Here is a 20,832-nt window from a genome sequence, read left to right on the forward strand (position 1 = left end):
TTCATTGGAATTGATAAATTTGTTGAACGTTAGTTTGATAAACTTTGTTACCTAATTGTCCTTTTTTTTAGAAGAATATTAATCTTCATATAAAAAGATAAAAATAAAAACAACAGAGCAATTTTTTTCGAAATTACGGGGTTTAAATTATGCTATTGAACAGGGTCGAGAGAAATGGTGAATCCAGAAATTTTAATATAAACGACTTTTTTTCTTTTTTTTAAGGAGTTTGTTTGACTTAATGTTCTATTCAAATGTCCAAATATCAACACAAAGTAGAAAATCATGCAGAATAACGATTCTAATTAGTTGCTACGGGAAAAATCTTTCAAAAGGAAAATCTCTAAAGAAATAAAAGGAAAGAAGGCAGGATGTAGGATACAAAGCTGATCGGAAGTATGCTTCTTTTGAGAACAGCTCCATTTAATTGGGTAAATAAGTATTTAAGTAAAAGTCAATAGCAGCTTAAATAACTTGAACTGTAAAAATAAAATAAAAATAATCTTTTTTAAAAAATGATACTTTTGGTAATAAACGATTTAAAATAGATTTTATAATGTTTAGGTTTCATTAAGCATTTATTAGTTATAAGTACACGGAGAGAATTTTATGGTAAAAGTTACCATCAAGTTATAGTACAATTTTTAAACTGAATTGAATGATTGATAATATCATTTAAATTATTAAATAAACAATCTGAATGGTAGTATCTACCATCTTTATGGTAAAGTTTACAATTACTTATGATAACCAGAAATTATAATTGTTATGATCTTAAATAATTACTACTATTATGAAAAATCGTAATCCTCAATAACCTGATGGTAATGGTTACTATCAGCCTAAATAATGATGACCATCTAAGCTAATAAAAAATTAATATATAAACGTCATAGTTTGACGCTTGCCTATGTGGAATTTTTTTAACTGAGGAAGTGATTAATTTCACATACACACACACACATATACCTACGCACGTACACATGCACGCACGGGTGCGCACACATGTACATATACACGGCCGCGCACACTCGCTCAAACACACGCACACACTTGCACACACACGCGAGCGCACTCATGCACACAAACACTCTTAGTTAAGAATTTTTACAACTTTGAATGGTAAGAGTTACCATTTTCTATTGTGGCAATTATAATTTTTAATAACTACAATTAGCATCTTCGATAGTAACCGTTACCATCATCAATTATACCTGTTATCATTTTCAATAGTAATACTAATCATTGTAACCACTAAAAAATTTTATTACCATTTTAGATAGTTAAAATTACAATTTTTGTATTGTAGATACAATAATTAATTTCTCTCCGTGTAGGAGATCTAAGAAACTAGAATAATAAAAAAGAATATTTCTTTTTGTTCATTAACAGTGAAATGGTTATTCGGTGCAAAATGGCTTATCCAAGCAAGTTTGATCATTCCGATAATTGAACCTTTTTTTTTAATTAAATTTTTATTTGTTATCGATTTCAAACTGTGGTCCAAGTAATTTTTCATTTAAAAAAGTAGTATTTTCACGAAAAAAATTCACGATGTTTGGGAATATAAAAACTAACGTTTATAGCTCTATTCAATAAAACTTGCAGTTTAAAATAATCCGAAAAGTTTTGTTTATCCAATAATTTTCCCATTAAGGTTTGAATGATGCTAGAAAAGTTTGGTTTTTTTTGCGGAGCTTTTATGCACAGAAGTGGTTCAAAGTTTCGATTAATCACCTCAGTCAATTACTAAAAAAATCATTTGTATTACAGTCTATTTTGATTTATTTTAAAAATAATCGAGATCACGGTCGATATTGAAAAAAAAAAGGGATCAAAATTATTTTATTATCTTTGATTGAATTTTTATTCTGATCAAAAATATCTTGAGTTATTATTCAAATTCTCAAAGTAAACTCAAAGAAAAAATTTATCTACGACCTCAATTTTTTCTGTTTACTTTCCTCACGATAGAAAAAGGGCATTCGAATTTCCAGTCTTTGAATTTTAATAGTATCCACGTACCCCAGAAATACCAAAAAAAAAAAAAAACTACTCAGAGAACATGAATTCCCTACGGAGTCATTTCGCTCAAACTTTTTCTACAGTTTTCTAAACTAATAATTTTAGTTTTCTAATAGTTTAGACTATGTTGCAAATTGTCCTACCAATGACTGGAAAATAATTTTTTAAAACATTCGCACAATGTTCTCCTTGAACTAGTTGTCATTTTCTATTCTTACTCCACGTATTTCCAATAGAATTTGAAAGAGAATAAGCTTGCATAGCATTCATTATTAACTTCAGAATTTAATCTTCTCTATTATTGTAGCCAACGTAACAGACAGTTGTCAATATTACTAAATCACAACGTTTTATTTGTGATCATAATTCATAACTATGCATCTACCAATCGTTTTTCCCGTCATCAATATTAAATTGACCCATTTAAACGTCCTGAATATTAAAATTGAATATTTGAGTTAGTTCAGGTGAGTATTCAAAATTAATTGTGTACCTCAAAATAAAATGAGATTCCAAACATTTATAAACTAACCTATAATTATATTGTCTTCCCTTCTTATCTGCGCGGAAAAAAGTGATTCAATAATAATATCACCAGTGTACTAAATATTCTATACACTGTAGAAAAAATTTGAGCAACGGTTGGCCCTGCAGGTCAGCTCTAATATCTCCCGTTGTTTTTGAGTTACATGAAAACATTATTGTGAATACATTTTCGAGCTAGAAAATCGTTGAAAACGGTCATTTTTTAATTTTCAATTTTTTTGCTGATAATATTACTTTTAAACTAAAGAACGAGTCCTATTACATTATGTGCTAATTGAGAGAGACAAAAAAGACAAAGAGTAGGTATGATTTTGAACACATTCGAGTACATTATATTAAAATCTATCCAGGAAAAACGACATAAAGTGTTATTCTTTAAACGTTTCATCGTCGATATCTTTTGAAAATCGGGGTGGAAACAATAACCCCGAACTTTTCGAAAATCGTCGATTTTCATAGCGGGAAATTAAAAACCGGTATAAGCCGACACTATCCCAGTGTTACGGTTATAGGTGTTAACTTAAATCTAAAAAACGGTGTTAAAATAACACAGGAAGCGGTGCTGAAAAAAACCTAAGTTCATTTTTCAAGTATAAGTTATAAAAAACTATTTTTTTGCTATGTAATTTTCTCAATTTATCTATAAATTGTCTTATAGAGAAGGTTATTTGCATGTTTGCATGTTTAGGTTTCCACTATTTAAATAGTCTTCAGCTGAAAACTGAAAGAGGCTATTTGGATCTTTTTTATCGTACTTTAGATTGATTTTTCGAAAACCGAAATAGGCATATAATCTCGATATCATTATTGTTGCTGAGTGTCGTCGATGTTAGAGGCCTTTAGTTAGAAAGAAAAACTAGTGCTAGCTCCTGAATCGTCTCGAACGTCAAAAGAGCTGAGTAAATTTGTTTATTGACAGAAATTCTGCTCGGCGTCAAGATAAATTACACAAACTAAATGACTACACTCTAATAGAGGACAAGAAAATAAGAAGACGACTAATTGTTGAAATTCAGTATGGTGACGGAGTCAGGATATGCATTGTACGGATGCAGGACTTCACAAGCTAGGTCTCATTGTCTACAAGTCAACGGAATATTCACTAAAGTCGTTTACGACCCAGAGACTAGTGATGTTCGCTGCCTTCAATGCAAGGAACCGTTCGATAGGGATCTGAATGCTGCTAAGGATATTTACGCCGCTAATAAGGAGCGTCCTAATACATTAGTGAAAACAAATAATAACTAAAATGTATGTTTGTATACATTCAGCATCCGGGCAATGGCAGAGTATGTATACTATTTCTCGTCACCGCACATTTTGTGCCAGGAATATCTGTCTTTATCTATGCAGTCTATTCGTTCTTTAGACTTCTGACGTCACTCTCTGTCGTTGCGCGGTATGCCATGGCTGATCCTAAGTGAGCTCATTCGGATTCATGCAATATCGATTTTAGTATACATCCTATATATGGATAACCAACCATCCAACAGATGAACGTCACCACTAATTCCACAGAGATAGCTAACGGGTTAGCATTGGAATCGGGTTCCTCACGTTGCATCCTCAACCGTCCTTGACTCTACTCATATAGAAGGGACCATTTATCCATCTTTACTAACCATCACTTGTCATTATACTAAAATTACTGATTAAACAGTAAGACTAATTGAATTAGATCAAAACATGCAGACCGTAATATTACCAGAGAAAGAATTCAGATTGATAGAGATCTACATTCTGCATTCTACTTAAATGATCTACATGAATGTGATTAAGTCTGGATAGATCTATCGATATAAATATTGATATAATGTGATTTCATTGAATTATTATTTTTTCCAGACCAATTAAAATTTTTGTTTTCAAATTTAAATTCATTCAAGTCACTACCGCCTTCACAAACAAGTAAAAGTGTGATAAGAATAATGAAATTACTTTGAAGTAGATTATGGAGGATAATCATGTGGATAACATGATTTGCTAAGTATAATTAAAATAATACCAAGTATATAAAGTTCCAGATACCTGGTAAGAAGTTGATAACTAACAGTGAGAACCATGAATATATTTAATGCTTGTTTAACTTTAAAGTAAATTTGTCGGGAGTTATTTAGCTTGTAGACTGTACTACTTGTACATTAAACAACCAGGTTAGAGATTAGTACATTTCTATAGAACCATCTGAATAATTGTTAGTTTCATAAAGCGAAATACGTCTACAGTTAATTAGTATATTTAATTGTCTTTAATGTAAATAAATAAGTGATTGTTGATTCACGATTTTTAAATTCATTGTTAATTTTAATAAATTAATTAATGTCCATTAAAAAAATGAGAATATTTGGGCTTACAGCGAGTAATTTATTAAAGTATCTATCCTATGTGGATTTAAATGGGCAATGCTTAATTAGAATATAAAGTTGAATTAAATAATATTAATCTAACTTGGAATGTTTTATGTACTAATTAGTAGAGGGCCGTGTAAAATAGGGTACTAACAATAATTTTTTTTTTGTGATATTAAATGTTTCTTAATGGAATTTATTATTTCTACAATTATTTTTAAACAATGTAACGGGCCTAGGAATTATTTATGAAATTTTTTTTGTTACGCATTCATTTACAAAATGTATGACTTAGTCATGTTTTTCTACTTAAATTTGCATATGAATAACCAAGTTGATTAAAAACGTTTAAAAAATAGTAGTGTTATTTTTCAACGCTACCCTATTTTGATCGATAGGAAAAATTTTTTTTAAATGAAAATTAAAAATATTTCTTATTTTACAAGAAAATGATGTTATCAATTGACGTGATAAATTACACATTTTTGATTACGTGAATATCCACTAATTATTGACCAGTTATTAGCCGGATATCAGCGTACACGTTTCAGTTATACATCAAAAAATGGCGTCGTATGTGTTACCATCTCCACAAATACGCACACCATCAAAAATTTTTGGTTTATTAAGAATGTCTTGTCGTAGGATCGGTTATCTGGGATCAGTTGTTGTGGAACCCTTAGCACAATAGTGAAAAACTGATGTAGTCCCGAGTCGAAATCTAAGGCATACTTTGAACCTGAATAAGCATTGAAAATCTACAATAGACTTTTCAGAATATGATTATTGTAAAAGCTTGAAACGGACCTACTTAGACCCACAAATGCTTGAATTGAACCTACTTGGACTTATGGAGACGTGAATTAGACCTTCATAGACACAGATCGTGAAACGAACGTACCTAGATTTAACAGAACAAGGAATATTATATAAAAGAAAAATTGTTAAATTCGCGGACTACTCGAGAATTGATGCAAGTGATCCAGTCATTCCTCCCGCAGGCCAATGATACCCAAGGGTGGATTAGGCTCCACAGGCAGCCTGGGACTAACAGAGGGTCGATTTAAAAAATTCTGAGTTCATTCGTTTTATGATACATGTCTTTGTAGGTCTAATTAATGCCTTTGTAAGTCTAAGTTGGTTCATTTCACGCTTTTGCAATTATTATGTCCTAAAAAATCTATTTTAGGTTTTCAATATTCATTTAGGTCCAAAGTATGCCTTAGATTTCAACTCGTGTTTTGAAATAAATTTTCAAATAGTTTTTATCTTCTCCTTTTGTTTGAGATTATCATTATTGTCATTATGTAAAATAACTTTTATTTAAATATATTCGTCCGAGATCAATGTAGGGCGAACCTGAACTAAGTTAAGCCACGTTCACCAACATTCCGTGAACAGAATGCGAAAAAAAGTAAAATATAAAAAACACAAAACTACAACATCTCTTTGACTTAAAACTAAAGCAATGGAATTTTTATTAAATGCATGTTCTTTAATTATTTATTCAGTGAGATAATAAATGAAAATAATGGTATACTGTGGAGCAAGGGATACAACAATAGGAATCCTGACAAAGATAAGGCTGACTGTCCGAGTCACATATATTTTTTATATCATCTGCGTGAAAGCTTTAAGTTGAAGTGTCTGCAGCCAGTCAAAAAAAGTTAATTTAAAACTTATGGGACACAGGGTAAAAATGTAAGCACTACCGGGATTAAAAATCTACGCCCGTCGCATATTCAATGTTATTCTGATAAAAAAATTTGCTTTAATTAATGGACATGTATTGAAATTAAATAAAAAGCAATAAATAATTAAAGCTTAAAATAAGTCTATTCTATTTAATTATTTAACTTCAAACTAAATCGCAGTGAGAAGGACACCTGCAGTAATGTCCACACTTACTCTATATATACTGTTATCATTTTAGTTGGGTATAATGAGGTTTAGAAAAAACAAATGTGATTCTGACGGGTTGAAATGAAGTCATAATTTAATGCAGCAGATGGCGTCTTTTCATCTCTAGGAATAAAAACTGTTTTCGTCCCGCTATCTCGCATTGGTCTTAAATTGGGTTGTACTGCTTGGCTAGACAGTTATCTTGACAGACAAACTCATTCCAGCGCAAGTTATATAAAAACTAATTTGATAAAATAATATACATATAGAAAAATATTAAATCAGATTCTATGAAATAATTGAATGTCATCTTTTAAAGTGAGTGCGTAATCTCTAGCAATTTATATTTCAACAACACTTAGCATGCGTATAAATCATAAAAGTTAAAATTTTCTGGTAAGTGGAAACAGAGCATAGAAATATCGCATCGTTCGGCTTCATTGCGCGGTCGCAATTACTCCACTTTCTCAACGAAAAACTATAATATATCAAAACTATACCATTTGTTATTTTTTCGTATACTTTAACTGACTGTTACTTCTGATTAGAGAACGATAAAATTTATCAATGGGTTAAAAAGGGATGAAAGTTAAGTTTGAGTATCTAATATAAAAAAGAGGCATTTAAATAATAAATCAGTTATCATCTTGGGATACCCACTTTAAAATGGTGTACTAGATTAAAGCTGGAAAAAACCGTACGAATGTTCACTTTAGTGTAATCGATACTTTAAAATTTATGCAAGCTATACATTTTACATAACAACATATCTCCTACACGCGAGGTTACTCGAGCATAAGTTTATCTTACAACGAAGACGACTACGACGGAGACAACGATAAAGTACAGAACTTGTATGGACAATTGCTGTTAGCTCTAGTATCCGCACGTTTCAACGTGTCAACAAGTTATGTCATCAACAAGAATAACTGCACAATCGTGAAAAGTAGCAGATCTCGCGAATATGCTTCCCCATAAATTACGAGTGGCTTAACTTAAATACTAAAATTATAGTTATTATTTTTAATCCCAAACACGCAGAAAATTTGCAATCCGAAATTACTAGAAATATTTTTAACTACACGGAAAGAAAATTATGGAAACGGTTCCCGTAATTCTATTAAATTATTTTCTATACCAACATAGGAATTATGTCCATAAATTATGGGAGCAGTTCCCATAATTATGAGAATGCTATCCATAACATTATAGGAATGGTTCCTATAATTATAGGAGTAGTTCCTATAGTTTATAGGAATTGTTCCTATAATATTACGGGAATCATTCCCATAATATATAGTAATGAACCCTATATTTTATAGGAATCATTCCCATAAATTATAGGAACCATTCCCATAATATTATAGGAATGTTTCCTATAATAGTATGGGAACTATTCCCATAACATTACAGGAATGGTTCCCATAATGCTATTGGAATAGTTCCTATACCATTATGGGAATAGTTCCCATACTATCATGGAAAAATTAATTTGAAGAAAAGTGTGCCAATCACTTCTACACTATACAGAAACATTGTTAAATATAAAAATTAAAATTCAAACGTTAAAAAAAAATTCGTTCATGGCAAAAACATTTTTTTTTTTAACAAATTTAGCGTCGAAGATGCTTTATTTGAATCTTTCCATATCATGAGGGAAATTTCTACACTATTCTGCAAAAAAATTTTTTATGATATTATGGAACTGGTTCCCATAACATTATGGGAATCGTCCTCATAATATTATAGGAATAGTTCCCATACCATAATGGGAATAGTTCCCATAACATAATGGGAATGGTCACCATAATGGTATGGGAACTATTCCTATAATATTATGGGAACTATCCCTATAATAGTATGGGTACAATTCCTATACCATTATGGGAATTATTCCCATTATACATAGCAAAAGTTCCCATAATTTTCTTTCGGTGTACCGATGTAAAAAAAGTTAGTGCCAAAAATGTTCCCAATAGTGAACTTCCAAATTTGAGACGATTCTGAACTTTGAGGTGACTATTTTTGTAACTTTAAAAAAAATGAAGAGTAGAAAAATTTCCAATTCAGACCTCGAGTCGAATTATTTTCGTTCAAATAATTTAGAAAAATGTTCCTAAAAAAGTACTCAGTTGAAAATTCTATTTACTCTTGAATTCCGAAAATGATTACGGTTATGAACCTTTATGGAACATCTTTAGAGCAAATATTTATTACACGGGTATGAGACATATTTTTAAAAAAATTATCCTCTTCTATTGATCAGAGAAAGCTGAATAAAATGGGGACGCTAAGAAATAAAATTTTATCCTAAATACACTAAATCTTTGATCATTCTTCTACATTGAAATAAAATAAGAGGAATTTTTTTGACTTTCAGATTAAATAGGGAGGCTTTGAAAAAAAAATTAACCAAATTTTTTTTTTAATTTTTAACAAATGCAAGAGTAAAAGTATTAAAAACTCTTTCAAAAATTATATCCTGGTACTCCAAATTACTTGAAAATATTCATGAAACTAACAAACTGCTATTTAAAATTCTGAAAGAAAAAATAAACATTTGTTGTACTAAACTTTGCTGAGTCCTCCCAAGCCTATAAATAACAACCATATATTTGCATTTAATCAACCACTAAAAAAATACGATCGATAACGAACTATTCTAAATTTTACCAATGGTTTCTCTCAATCAGATTTAAACCTGTTCAATAATTAAACTGTATACTTCCTATCAATGTACTTCAGTTCTCTTCATTCACTCTGTAATTGAGTTTATTCATTTTTACAATTGTAAATAACTGGTATAATTCACAAGTTGATCTAATAATTTATCCAATTCAATTATTACGTCTAAAAAGTCTATTAAATTAAAAAAAAATATTGGGTCTTAAGCATTCAATTTTTTAAAATTCCCGCCATGAAAATAGAAAATTTTTAAATAAAGGGAAGTTATTGGTTTCAGTTCGACTTTTGAAAATTGAGTTGTTATCAGATCTCGGCGTTTTGAGCTCCTAGGAAGCTATTCTATTTCCGGTCGGAAGTCGATTGGTTGAGTAGTTTACGAGTTATCAAATGTTTTTTTAGGTTTTTTTCGTATAATTCATAAACCACTTGTCCGATTTGCCTCAGAATATATTCAGTTCTAAGTCTTAATGAGCTCTTTCGATTGCTGCCAAGGATGCTCAAATCGGTTAATTTGTTCCCAAGATATTGTGAGACAAGAAAGATTTTTTTTTCAGTGCAATGTCTTTCGATCTAACAATTTTTTAAACTTAAATAGCTCAAAAGTTTACTTATCATTACGTTTTTGAAGCTCCTGAGCTCGAAAACAGCGAAAAGTTTCAGGGTTGTCCCACAGGGTCAACTGTTTTTTAGATTTTTTTTTTATACAATTTTTACTGTTCATTTTATTTTCTAATAATAATAATAATAATAATAATAATAATAATAATAATAATAATAATAATAATGACAACTTGAAAGCAATTGCAGATTAATGAGAACATTTATTATCGACAATATTGAGTCAGTATTAGTGTCCGTTGTATGTTCGTGACTTTTATTGATCATGGTAATTAAAAATTCTTTTCCATCATAGTAACGAAATTCCATCTTGCATGCACAGTACGAACCAATTAACATTAACTATTTAAATAAACTTTATAGTTTTGATGTATATTAAAGTGTATTTTATTTCTGCATCAGTTGTACAGAAAGTTTGTAAGATGGCAATTATAACCAGTAAAATTAATCAAGTTACAAATCTCGCCAAAGGGACGGACGATGACTTGTTCTGCTTACAGTTTCGCATTATTAATATTAGTTGCAAAGTTTCACAGGTCTGACGCGAGATTATTGCAGAAGTACAGTTCCATCTACTGCGCGCCTTGATTATCCGAGAAACTTATTTTCTTCTTGATATTTCGTATCGTACCGTCGTCGTATTCCTGTATTTGCATCTTTGTCCTCGTCACTTTTAAAAGTAACGCAGTCGCAAAACTAAATTATATATTATCAAAAGAAACAAATAAACTTTTTAAATAAATTATTATTATTAATTATTACGAAAAAAATATTTTAATGAATTGATAATTCTTGAACAATAAATATTTAAATTATACTATTCCATGTTCTTGTACACTGTAGAAAAGCGGCGTAAAATGAAATCGCGACGGTGAAGAACTGATTACATTTTGAGGCAAATCGCACAAGTGGTTTTATGAGTTATACGAAAAAAATCTCAAAAAAACATTTTTTTATTTCAATTTTTTACATAACTCGTAAACTACTCGACCGATCGACTTCAAAATCTATTGTATTAGATCTTGGTGTGCTCTTTCGATTGCCGCCAAAAACGTTCAAATCGGTTGATTCGTTCCAAAGATATCGTCGGACAAAAAAAGTTTACACATACACACACGCGCGCGGACGGGCATCGAAACCAATAACTTCTTTTTTTTTGAAAATTTTCAATTTTTATAGCGGGGAGTTAAAAATAAAATAACACATAAGGTAAAAGCCCCTATACCAGTGCACTTTTCATTGGTGTAAGATTAAATCACTCAATATAAATTAATAAATGAAATGAAAAACCATTTTTTTTTATATAGTTATTTTTTGAAGTTTTGAGTATTAGAATAAAATTTTAGTTTGAAGAATAATGTTGGTAATTAATTATTATTAATTTTTTAAATAAAATCCTTGAGTGGACCCATAGTCGCTCACTAAAAGTTGTGATGTACCATTACTCGATCAACACATGGCCCAATAGTCGCTTAAAGACAATATCAATTAAACTATAATAAGTTTATTGATTTGGACAAATAATTTATAAATTATACTACTTTATTCTTTTATAATATAAAATTTCATGAATTTTAAAAATGTATTTAATAAGACATAGTTATAACAATTCTTAAAAAATTTGACGTAACTTAAATTTCATCTAACGAATGAACGTTAAAGTAAAAAATGCCCGGCTGAGCGCGATTTTGAAAACAGTCATTTAATTTTAATTTATAATCTATTATCAAATAATTTGATACATCATATTTTAATATATTTAGATTCACAAATAATTATTTATCAATGATAATATTTTTAGTTGTAATTTTTTTTTATAAAAATTATAAAAAAACGCCTTAAACAGTTAAAGAGCGACTAATGGTACTGAGCGGGTATAGGAACTTTTACCTTAGTTGATTAGAGTTAACGATAAAAAATAATTTATATATTTTCTTGCATAATAATGTCTGTGATGTATGATATAAATTTAATATCTATATTAAATTATAAAAAAAAATAATATTCTTGAACTTGATAAATTTTAATATTGACAATAAAACTTTTATTCGTATTTATTGAATTGCAAATCTCAAGTACGAAGCGCTGAGAGTCTTCAAGTCGCGTTTTAAATTTTTCTATCAACACTTCAATTAAGTCGTTTTTACATTGGAATCCTATAAATAACAAGCGTAATATTATAAAAAAAAAAATCCTGAGAAATAATTCTTGCGCAATTTTATGTTAACGCATTTTGACATCAATAAAAAATATATTTTAATTTTATTGTCGCCGGTTGACCTATTAAGGGAAATGAAAACAGTAAAAATGTTTTAGTATATACATAAGTACAAATTACTATAATGTAATGAAGGAAAAAAACGTGAGAGAAGATGGTCATCCTAAAATTTTTCGCAAAAGAATTTTTTTTTCGTAGGATTTATTATTATATTAATTTAAAGTAATTAATTGATTCTTTAGCTGATTGAAGTATTGAATTAAATTAAACAAAATTTAAAAAATTTTCATCATAATATTTTATGTATTCAGTATTTTTATTACAAAATGAGTATTTGAGGCATGAACTTTTAAAATTCCCGACTACTTTTATTTATTTTTTTTTTAATAAAGTTTGTAATATATTCTTCTATCTCTTTGATATTGTCAAAGAATATTAAAAATAAAATTTAATGAAAAACACAACAAATTTTTTTTTTCACCAAGTATTGATCGCGTTATTCGCGGCGTATAGTTATAACTTATTATATTATCATTCATAAAGATCACATTAATTATTGTCACAAAAATTGGAATATAAAAAATTAATAGTCAATTATTTAACCTCGAAATATTGACGATGCGCGTTCGTCATGCTGGCATCCGGTAACGGATATGTGGTTACCGATAAATATCCGTATCTTAATATACATGAATAATTTAATCATTTAACCGTTAAAATACATATATATATATATATATATATATATATATATATATATATATATATATATATATATATATATATATATATATATATATATATATATATATTAGGGTGATTCATTTCCGCAAACGTTTTTTTTTCAAGTGCTCAAGCAAAATGTCAATCTACATATAGAAAAAAAACATCTTACAAAACATGAGCTCTTATTTCCAATGCTAGGTAATTACTATTTTAATTTAATTTAATTTGTTTCATTTAAAATGCATGCAAAAAATTTTTTTTCTTCAAATTTCTACACGCAAAGAATTTTTGAGTGAAAATTATAATTTGAGTTAAAATTACAGGGAGAAATTATTTTTTTTGGATTGCTATGGTGTCATAGTAGTGCCAGACCGTGCTGGCCACCTGTCAGAAATTGAAATAAACATATGCAGAAATTGCTATCACCATAATAAAATATCCAATGGTTAGAGTAATTTTGATATAATCGCTGTCTATTTTTCTTTGGCCATAGTAATTTTTGCATGTGTTTACTTCAATTTCCGACAGGTGGCCAACATGGTCCGGCACTACTATGACACCATAGCATTCCAAACAAGAATAATTTCTCCGTATACTTAAATACTTATTTGGGATACTGTCGTAAAGTCACTAGAGACAGATTTATTTTATATTGTAGAGAAGTAGTTAATCATTTATACACCACACAGTTTTCCCGCATTATGTAAAAAAACAATCCTTGTAAGTCTATGCCATACCAGTGTTAAGGTTATCAGTGTTCAATTAAACGTCGAAAACGGTGTTGAAATTTTTCCCGGTGTTAAGCGGTGTTACAAAAAAAGTCTTTTTATTTTAGAAGTACCAGAAATCGAATTGGATTCCAAATGCAAAAAAAAAAAAATTTTCATTGTTTCAAAAACTAATGAACGATTTACTGTTTACTACTTTATAGAGAAATCCAAAGGATATTTGTCCTCTATGATACGCCAAGTTTATAGTATAAAGTGTGGGATACAGATTTTTATAATTCAAGTCTCTTCGCAAACTTTGTGATCTTCATATATTGTCTGAGTAAATTGATCTTCTGCTTATTGGTTTAGTAATTCCGAGAAAAAGATGGATCAATTTGTTTTTCAAGTGACCCATGTTTCTTAAATTTTCAATGTTCCGATAATTTCTAACTGAAACATTATAAAATATTTATTTTTTTACTTCTCTGGACATGATCTAATTTTTACTTTTGGTGGCTAAATTTGCTATCTACCAATATAGACTACTGTTATCACAACTTCCATCATGGGTCAAGAATGACGTAAGCGACCTTTTTGTTACTTTTATTATTTTTTTGTCACGTTTAAGTTTTATTTCAACAATCACCAGAATTTGTTGTTGAATAATAAAATAGCCAATAATCGATAAATTTATATGATGTTTCAATTTTATTTTAAACAATTTCTGTCTATTTCTTAAGAAATATCTAAATCTTTTGATAGGATGAAATTCATTCAAGTATACTATTAACAATAAATTTCTATTATTAAATTTATTTTTCTAATCTGTTATAATTTAAGATATTTTCAATAATAAAAATTGAAATATCTTAAAAAAATGAAAAGTAACAAATTCTTTTATCTTCGATTGATAAAATTAAAGTAATCTAGTGGTCGAAAAATTTTTAAAATCAAATTGCGAAAACCAAATATTAAATTTTCTTATTTGGTTACGGGTAAAAAAAATGTTTTTGATAATACAGGCGAATCCGAGTTCGACGGATACATGAAGAATATCCGAAGGTAATATTTGAAGTTTCCGCATAAACAAACAGAAAAAAAAGTGTAAATAAAAATTTTTCTGTCCATGAGTGGCTGAACAGATTTATCTAGAATCCGGAATTTGGTGCACTGTGTGAATCGTATGGAAAAAAAAAAATACTTTTATTAAATATAAAAATTAAAAAATATTTTTTTTTAACAGTGACTCTATTCCTGTACTTGTTGAAGTGATTTTTTTCAATTGTTTATTTTTATGAATGCTGATAAAAAACAAACAAAGAATTAAAAACGGGGAAAAAATAAAAAAAAAGTCAGTCGTAACGTCACTTAACTCCAGTAAAACAGTTTTCATATTTTTTTCAAACTCACTATAATATTAAAATTTTTCAGTAAAATTTTTTTATCTTTTAATCCGCGGTCAAATAAGCTTACGGAAAAAAAATTACAGCCACAGCGAAATTTTTTATTGTCTTAAATAGATAAAGCTTCTGCATATTTTACAATAGCCTTCATTATTTTGTGAAAATTCTTAACTTATAGATATCAAGAGTTCGAAAGTTGGGCGCGAACTTCAATGCGGAAGGTAACATAAAAAAATCATATAAATTAGAAGTTTTAATAAAGTCAATCCTGTATGCGATGACCCACATGTAACTTTAACTATGAGTTTGCAATTACCCAAAAGAAAATATTTTATTGCCATTTTCTAGACCTACCCTACTTTTCTCTACAACTAAATTGTTTTTTTTCGTTCCTCCTAAAAAAGTAATTCAGCTCAATTCAAATCCACGCATTTGCATTGATTCTTTAGCGTCCCCGTTTTACCGGGTTTTATCTATATCTATATATTTATATAGCTATTAACTTAAATAAATGGCCAATGAAATGGCAATTGAAAGAAAGCATTAACCATTACATTATATAAGTTTATATAACAATAAAGTACAAAAATAATTATTTGTCAAATTGATACGTTAGCAGTAACAAACATCTAATTTAGGATTATATAAGGAGTAAAAATTGTTGTGTCAGCTTCTATTCCCTAATAAACTACTATGCCCTATAGGTATACTATATGTTGGTCTTAACCGCAATAAATGAGACAATGAAAAAGAATAACGGAGAAAGTTACCTGATTGATGACAAAGAACTGCTATCAGCGGCCAAATGGCTTGTAACCATCTTTGACGGTTCTCCTTCATGATGTGATTTTTCTTTATAAAATTTTGTCACACCGCAACCACACACCCACTTATTATTATCAACTCACACCCACTAGTCATTTGCAGACACCATTTATTTTTTTTTAATTTTTTATCAACAATTATTGATTATCATCGTAATTACAATAGAGTTGAACAATAGAGATTACAGTTCCTCTCATTAATTTAAAATATTTATCATATTATAGAGTCACTGATGTCCTTAAACAAAATTTTTATTAATGATGTGACAGAATTTGCTGTTAAATTATAAATAATTGTCTCTAAAGCACTTGACGTTTAACAGTAAAGTGGTAAACAATGTTCCAACGTAATATACACAATAGACACAGACACAATTGCATGCGCACCTACACACATAACGGTAATCACAATCCAAGAGGATTATGATTAATGTTCAATTTTAAATGAAAACACAGTGTTCTATTTATTATTTTTTAGTGCGTATTTATAATAATAATAATAACTCAATATAATAATAATAGTATCATTTTATTTCTACTTAATTATGTCCTTTTTGTATTTAATTAATTTTAATTTATTCACCTTAAATTTGATACCCTCTTATTACATTAATTATCGTCTTTTAATAAATTATAAATACATTTTGGATAGAATTTTATGAATATTTAATCATAAGTCTCTTTTTTATTATTTTAAATAATATATTTTCCGACGGTCATAAATATGTAGTTTTCAAAATTTTAAATAATTCCTATATAACCCAGAAAAAAATAATTTAGACCTAAGTGCTACATTCTGTTCAGATCTGCGTAAATATAATTTTTTTTTTTTAAATTCATGTAGATCTAAACGGACCGAAACTAAAAAAAAAATCCAATGTAATAAACACTAAAAATTTTCAATCTTTTTTGTAAGCAATAAGTCGAGACTTATTTTAAAAAAACAGTATTCCAGAAAATTTTTATAATTAAAAAGATCTGCATGACTAGAGATCTCTGAGATCTAAATTAGCTTTACCGTAAAATTATGCCGAGAAAAAAATGAATATAATTAATAATTATTATTATTATTATTATTATTAATTAGATGAAAGAATATTGGGTACGATTTTCATATTTCAGTATATAGTTTAAGAATATATGACACTACAATGTATACGTTAGAAACTTGATCTCATATACTCTTGACTTATAAAGAGTCTCCAAGAGTTTTGTGTACTACTTATATCATGTAATTTGCTAATTACTTGAATGCACCTTAATTCCGAGCTAAAATTTTATTTAAGAATAATAATAATAATTTTGGGATTGTTAAGTGTATCGTTGATGATATGTATATCTTTGAAGTAGATATCGCGGTTAGTTAGTCTCAATAGTGTTAAATATGGAGATTGGAATGTTAACAATGTTAGCATAATTTGTATTAATACTTCAGATGAAATTACCCGATATGTCGCGTGTATGAACATATACAGTGTATTTTAAAACATATATGACTACATTGCGTATAATAGCTTACATGATACGTTTGATCATAGGGCTAATTATAGTTATCGGTTATATATTTATAGATGTTAATATTGAGAATAAATTTCATTTGGGTTAATGATGCGTTTTGATATTGTATGTAAATGTATACTGGGCCATGGCAAATAAAACAATGACAAATGAATTCGAAATATTGCGGTGTGTTAGTTTGTAAAGGACATTAAAGTGCAATATACATTTGATAAGACTGCAACGAAATATATTTTATCGAATTTATTGAACAAGATATTACGACAGTTGTCATTCCGCAAGAGAAATACGAGAAGTATTATATCGACCAAGTACTTGATTCAATAAATGTTTTTCAACAACACTATCTTTTAACTTTTATATATCTCCTTTACTTTTGTTTGTTCTCATCAATATTGTTTTTTAGAAATATTAAAAAAAAAAATATTTTGTTATTGTTATCTATAAAGGATAATAATTAGTAAGCAATTTAAGTAGTTAATTACTTCTTATATAAAACAGCAATTTATAAAAATTTTAAAATTTTTCATCATAACATTAATTTATAAAACCTAAAAAAAACTGTTTTTTTTTTTTTTTTTTTTTTTTTTTTTTTTTTTTTTTTTTTTTTTATAGTTTAGATATTCAAATTAATCACAGGCTAATATAATTCACATCACATTATGATAAAAGTAATTAAAAAAAAAAAGTGTACTTTGCTTCGGCGGAATAATAAAAAAAAAATGATGATTATATGGCAGAGCGAATCACAGTTGTATGTGTTGAGTTAACATTTTGAGAAAATAAAAAAAGTAATAAACTTAACACTGACGATGTATCGCGTGATAGGACACTACCGCGTAACGGTTTGTTCGCGACTGAGCGCTTACGGGCCAACCCCAGCGAGTTTCCCGGGACCGCCACCAGAGTGTTATCACCCCGACTCGTACGTTACCCCACTTCAGTTCCACCCTGTTCGGTGGAAAAAATAAAAAAAATAAAATAAAATAGAATAGAATGAAATGATAAAAAAAAACAGTAGAAAAAAAATACCGCCATCGTGCAATACGAATTTTACTGTATATGTATATTAAACAAAGTGACTTAGACTTTTGGCAGGATAATCTTTTTACATCGCACATTCTAACAGTATTATTACATTTATTGTGCAATGAGTATAATTTGTCACACCAGTCTATCGATTTGCGCAAAGTTCGCCAATAGGTTAACCCGGCTAATTTTATTTTTTCTAGTTTTTTTATCACCAACAAATTATTATAAATATGTATGTGTAAAGTTATAAGAGTTTACCCTTATAATCTTACAGAGGAAGTTAATCTTATAAACTTTTTTTAGTGGAAAAAAAACAAAGAATTGTTTCAATGTTAGATTATTATTGTCGCTATCAAAATATAGATTCATAAAATTTTTAATTAAAAAAAAAAATTATTTGACACAAATTAGGCAGCCCCGAATCGGAGAGAAAGCAAAATAGAGCATTTAAAGACGTTTATAAATTTAAATTATAAGGGGACAAGTGAGCTCCCAGAAATTAAGAAAAAAAATTGTAGCGGCAACACAGACATCATGGAATGATTAGGCTCCCCACAACTGCTTACAAAAAATTTCAAACCTGACATCAGCCATACGAATTTTTATTCAAGTAATTTAATTAAAATTTTCACGATTAAAAATTAAAAATAATTCACGCATTAATAAGATTCAGCTGACTACTAGACGGAATTAATATAATTTATTTTTAAAAACTGATATTCTTTTAATATGAAATTCTACAAACTATATTTATCACGGTCGATAAAAAAAAACCGATTTTAATGTTGAGAGTAAATTTAAAAAGTTTTATTTTTTGCAAGGATGCTAATTTTGCTTGAAAACTAAAATAAAAATTAAGAAAAAAAAAAATGTTTTTAATTCTTAAGAAAATCCCATTTTGCCTCACATCAATTTTTTGTGACTTTTCACTTCTTGTAATAAAAATTTTTTTATAATTTGTCAAATGATAACAGTAATTGTTATGAATAACTTATTTGTACTCATATTTTTTTTTTTTTGAGAGAGCTATATTATAAATATATGTATGGATCGGAATATACACGTTAAACTGTTACCTCAGTTTAAAACAATAAATCACGAATCTTCGATCTCAATAGAGAAACAAGACATGTGCATTAAACCAACTACAGTGTTCCCTCGTAAAAATGTCATAATATATTTTGATATTCAGATAATTTTTATTGTGCATATATATTTACAAAACCAAAGGTTACATACAATATTTATAACTATTTACTTATTTATTTATTTTATTTTATATTTTTTTTCTAGTCCATAGCAAATATCTATAGCACATAAATATTAAGGTATATGAGTGACATAAAGTCGATTTTCTAATGCAAGATAAATGTTAATAAAGAGTAAAACTATTTCTTATCCAGCTATTATGTAATGTGGATTAAGCAAAAAAAGTTTTATATAGATTACTGTGTAACAACGAAGGACGAGGGAGAGTTAAATGATTACGTAAGTACTTCCTAAACTTGTCGCACACATCTCGATCTCCAGCTAGAGGAACTCTAGCGTTAAATCATAACTATGATCTATTCAAAGTAGCGCAAGAAATGAAGACAAATGTTCACCCACCGCGCAGTTGTGTGTTCTCAAGAGGAAACGTGTGATAGTTCTTGTCTATGATCAATACATCAAATGTAATATTTAAACAATTATGTTCTTTTTTTACTTATTTCTCTATCTTTCACGATTGATGTAATTGATTCGGTGTCGAGTTTCAAGTCATTTATATTATTTTCAATTTATAAATTTTATTAAAGTAATAGATGATGTTTTAAAAAGTGTTGTATTGAATTACCAATTATTGATGATGTTCATTGGTTTCGGTTATATTGTTTGTCACATGCAAGTATGTCATCGATATCACATGAGCACCGGCTGTTTCGATAAATTCTAGAGCATTATATGCAATGTATTAATTTCTATACTCCATGAATTATCGGTATTAGCTCTACATACAATTAACATATCATCCATTTTGTGCCAAATCAGATATTTTTTGATAATTCTTTTCAGCTGTACACTTTTTAGAAGATTTCTTATCAAAATCTAGCTATTGCCTTTGTCTTCATGGTAGAATTTTGTCATAACCTAACATAATTTGCCGAGTAAGTTCCAAAAATACTGTTCGTTGAAACTAATTCATATATGTATGAATGTATATAAGGGTGTTTCAAAAAGAAACAATCTTTTTTTTCTTCTCGGAAACAGGTTGAAAAGTTTCAGTTAGATCTAAAAATA

At 28.5% G+C, this 20,832-nt stretch overlaps 1 protein-coding gene across 3 annotated transcripts in view; it reads right to left on the reverse strand.

The window, feature by feature from the left end:
* The window catches only part of LOC130669276 (hemicentin-1-like), a 52,581-nt gene extending 34,467 nt beyond the window's left edge, over positions 1 to 18,114 (reverse strand). The window contains exons 1-3 of one of the 3 annotated variants that reach the window (XM_057472070.1): positions 18,009 to 18,114; positions 16,589 to 16,757; positions 15,952 to 16,235 (exon numbers count right to left, since the gene is read on the reverse strand). In XM_057472070.1, the coding sequence (XP_057328053.1) occupies positions 15,952 to 16,021 (70 nt within the window). In that variant the 5' untranslated portion in view covers positions 16,022 to 16,235; positions 16,589 to 16,757; positions 18,009 to 18,114. Of the gene's footprint in view, positions 1 to 15,951; positions 16,758 to 18,008 lie in introns of all 3 variants that reach the window. The other 2 variants (XM_057472062.1, XM_057472078.1) reach the window with 2 other exon arrangements.
* Between the last annotated feature and the right edge of the window lie 2,718 nt (positions 18,115 to 20,832).

The sequence above is a fragment of the Microplitis mediator genome, chromosome 1, assembly GCF_029852145.1.
Source record: "Microplitis mediator isolate UGA2020A chromosome 1, iyMicMedi2.1, whole genome shotgun sequence".
NCBI classification, from domain to species: Eukaryota; Metazoa; Arthropoda; class Insecta; order Hymenoptera; family Braconidae; genus Microplitis; species Microplitis mediator.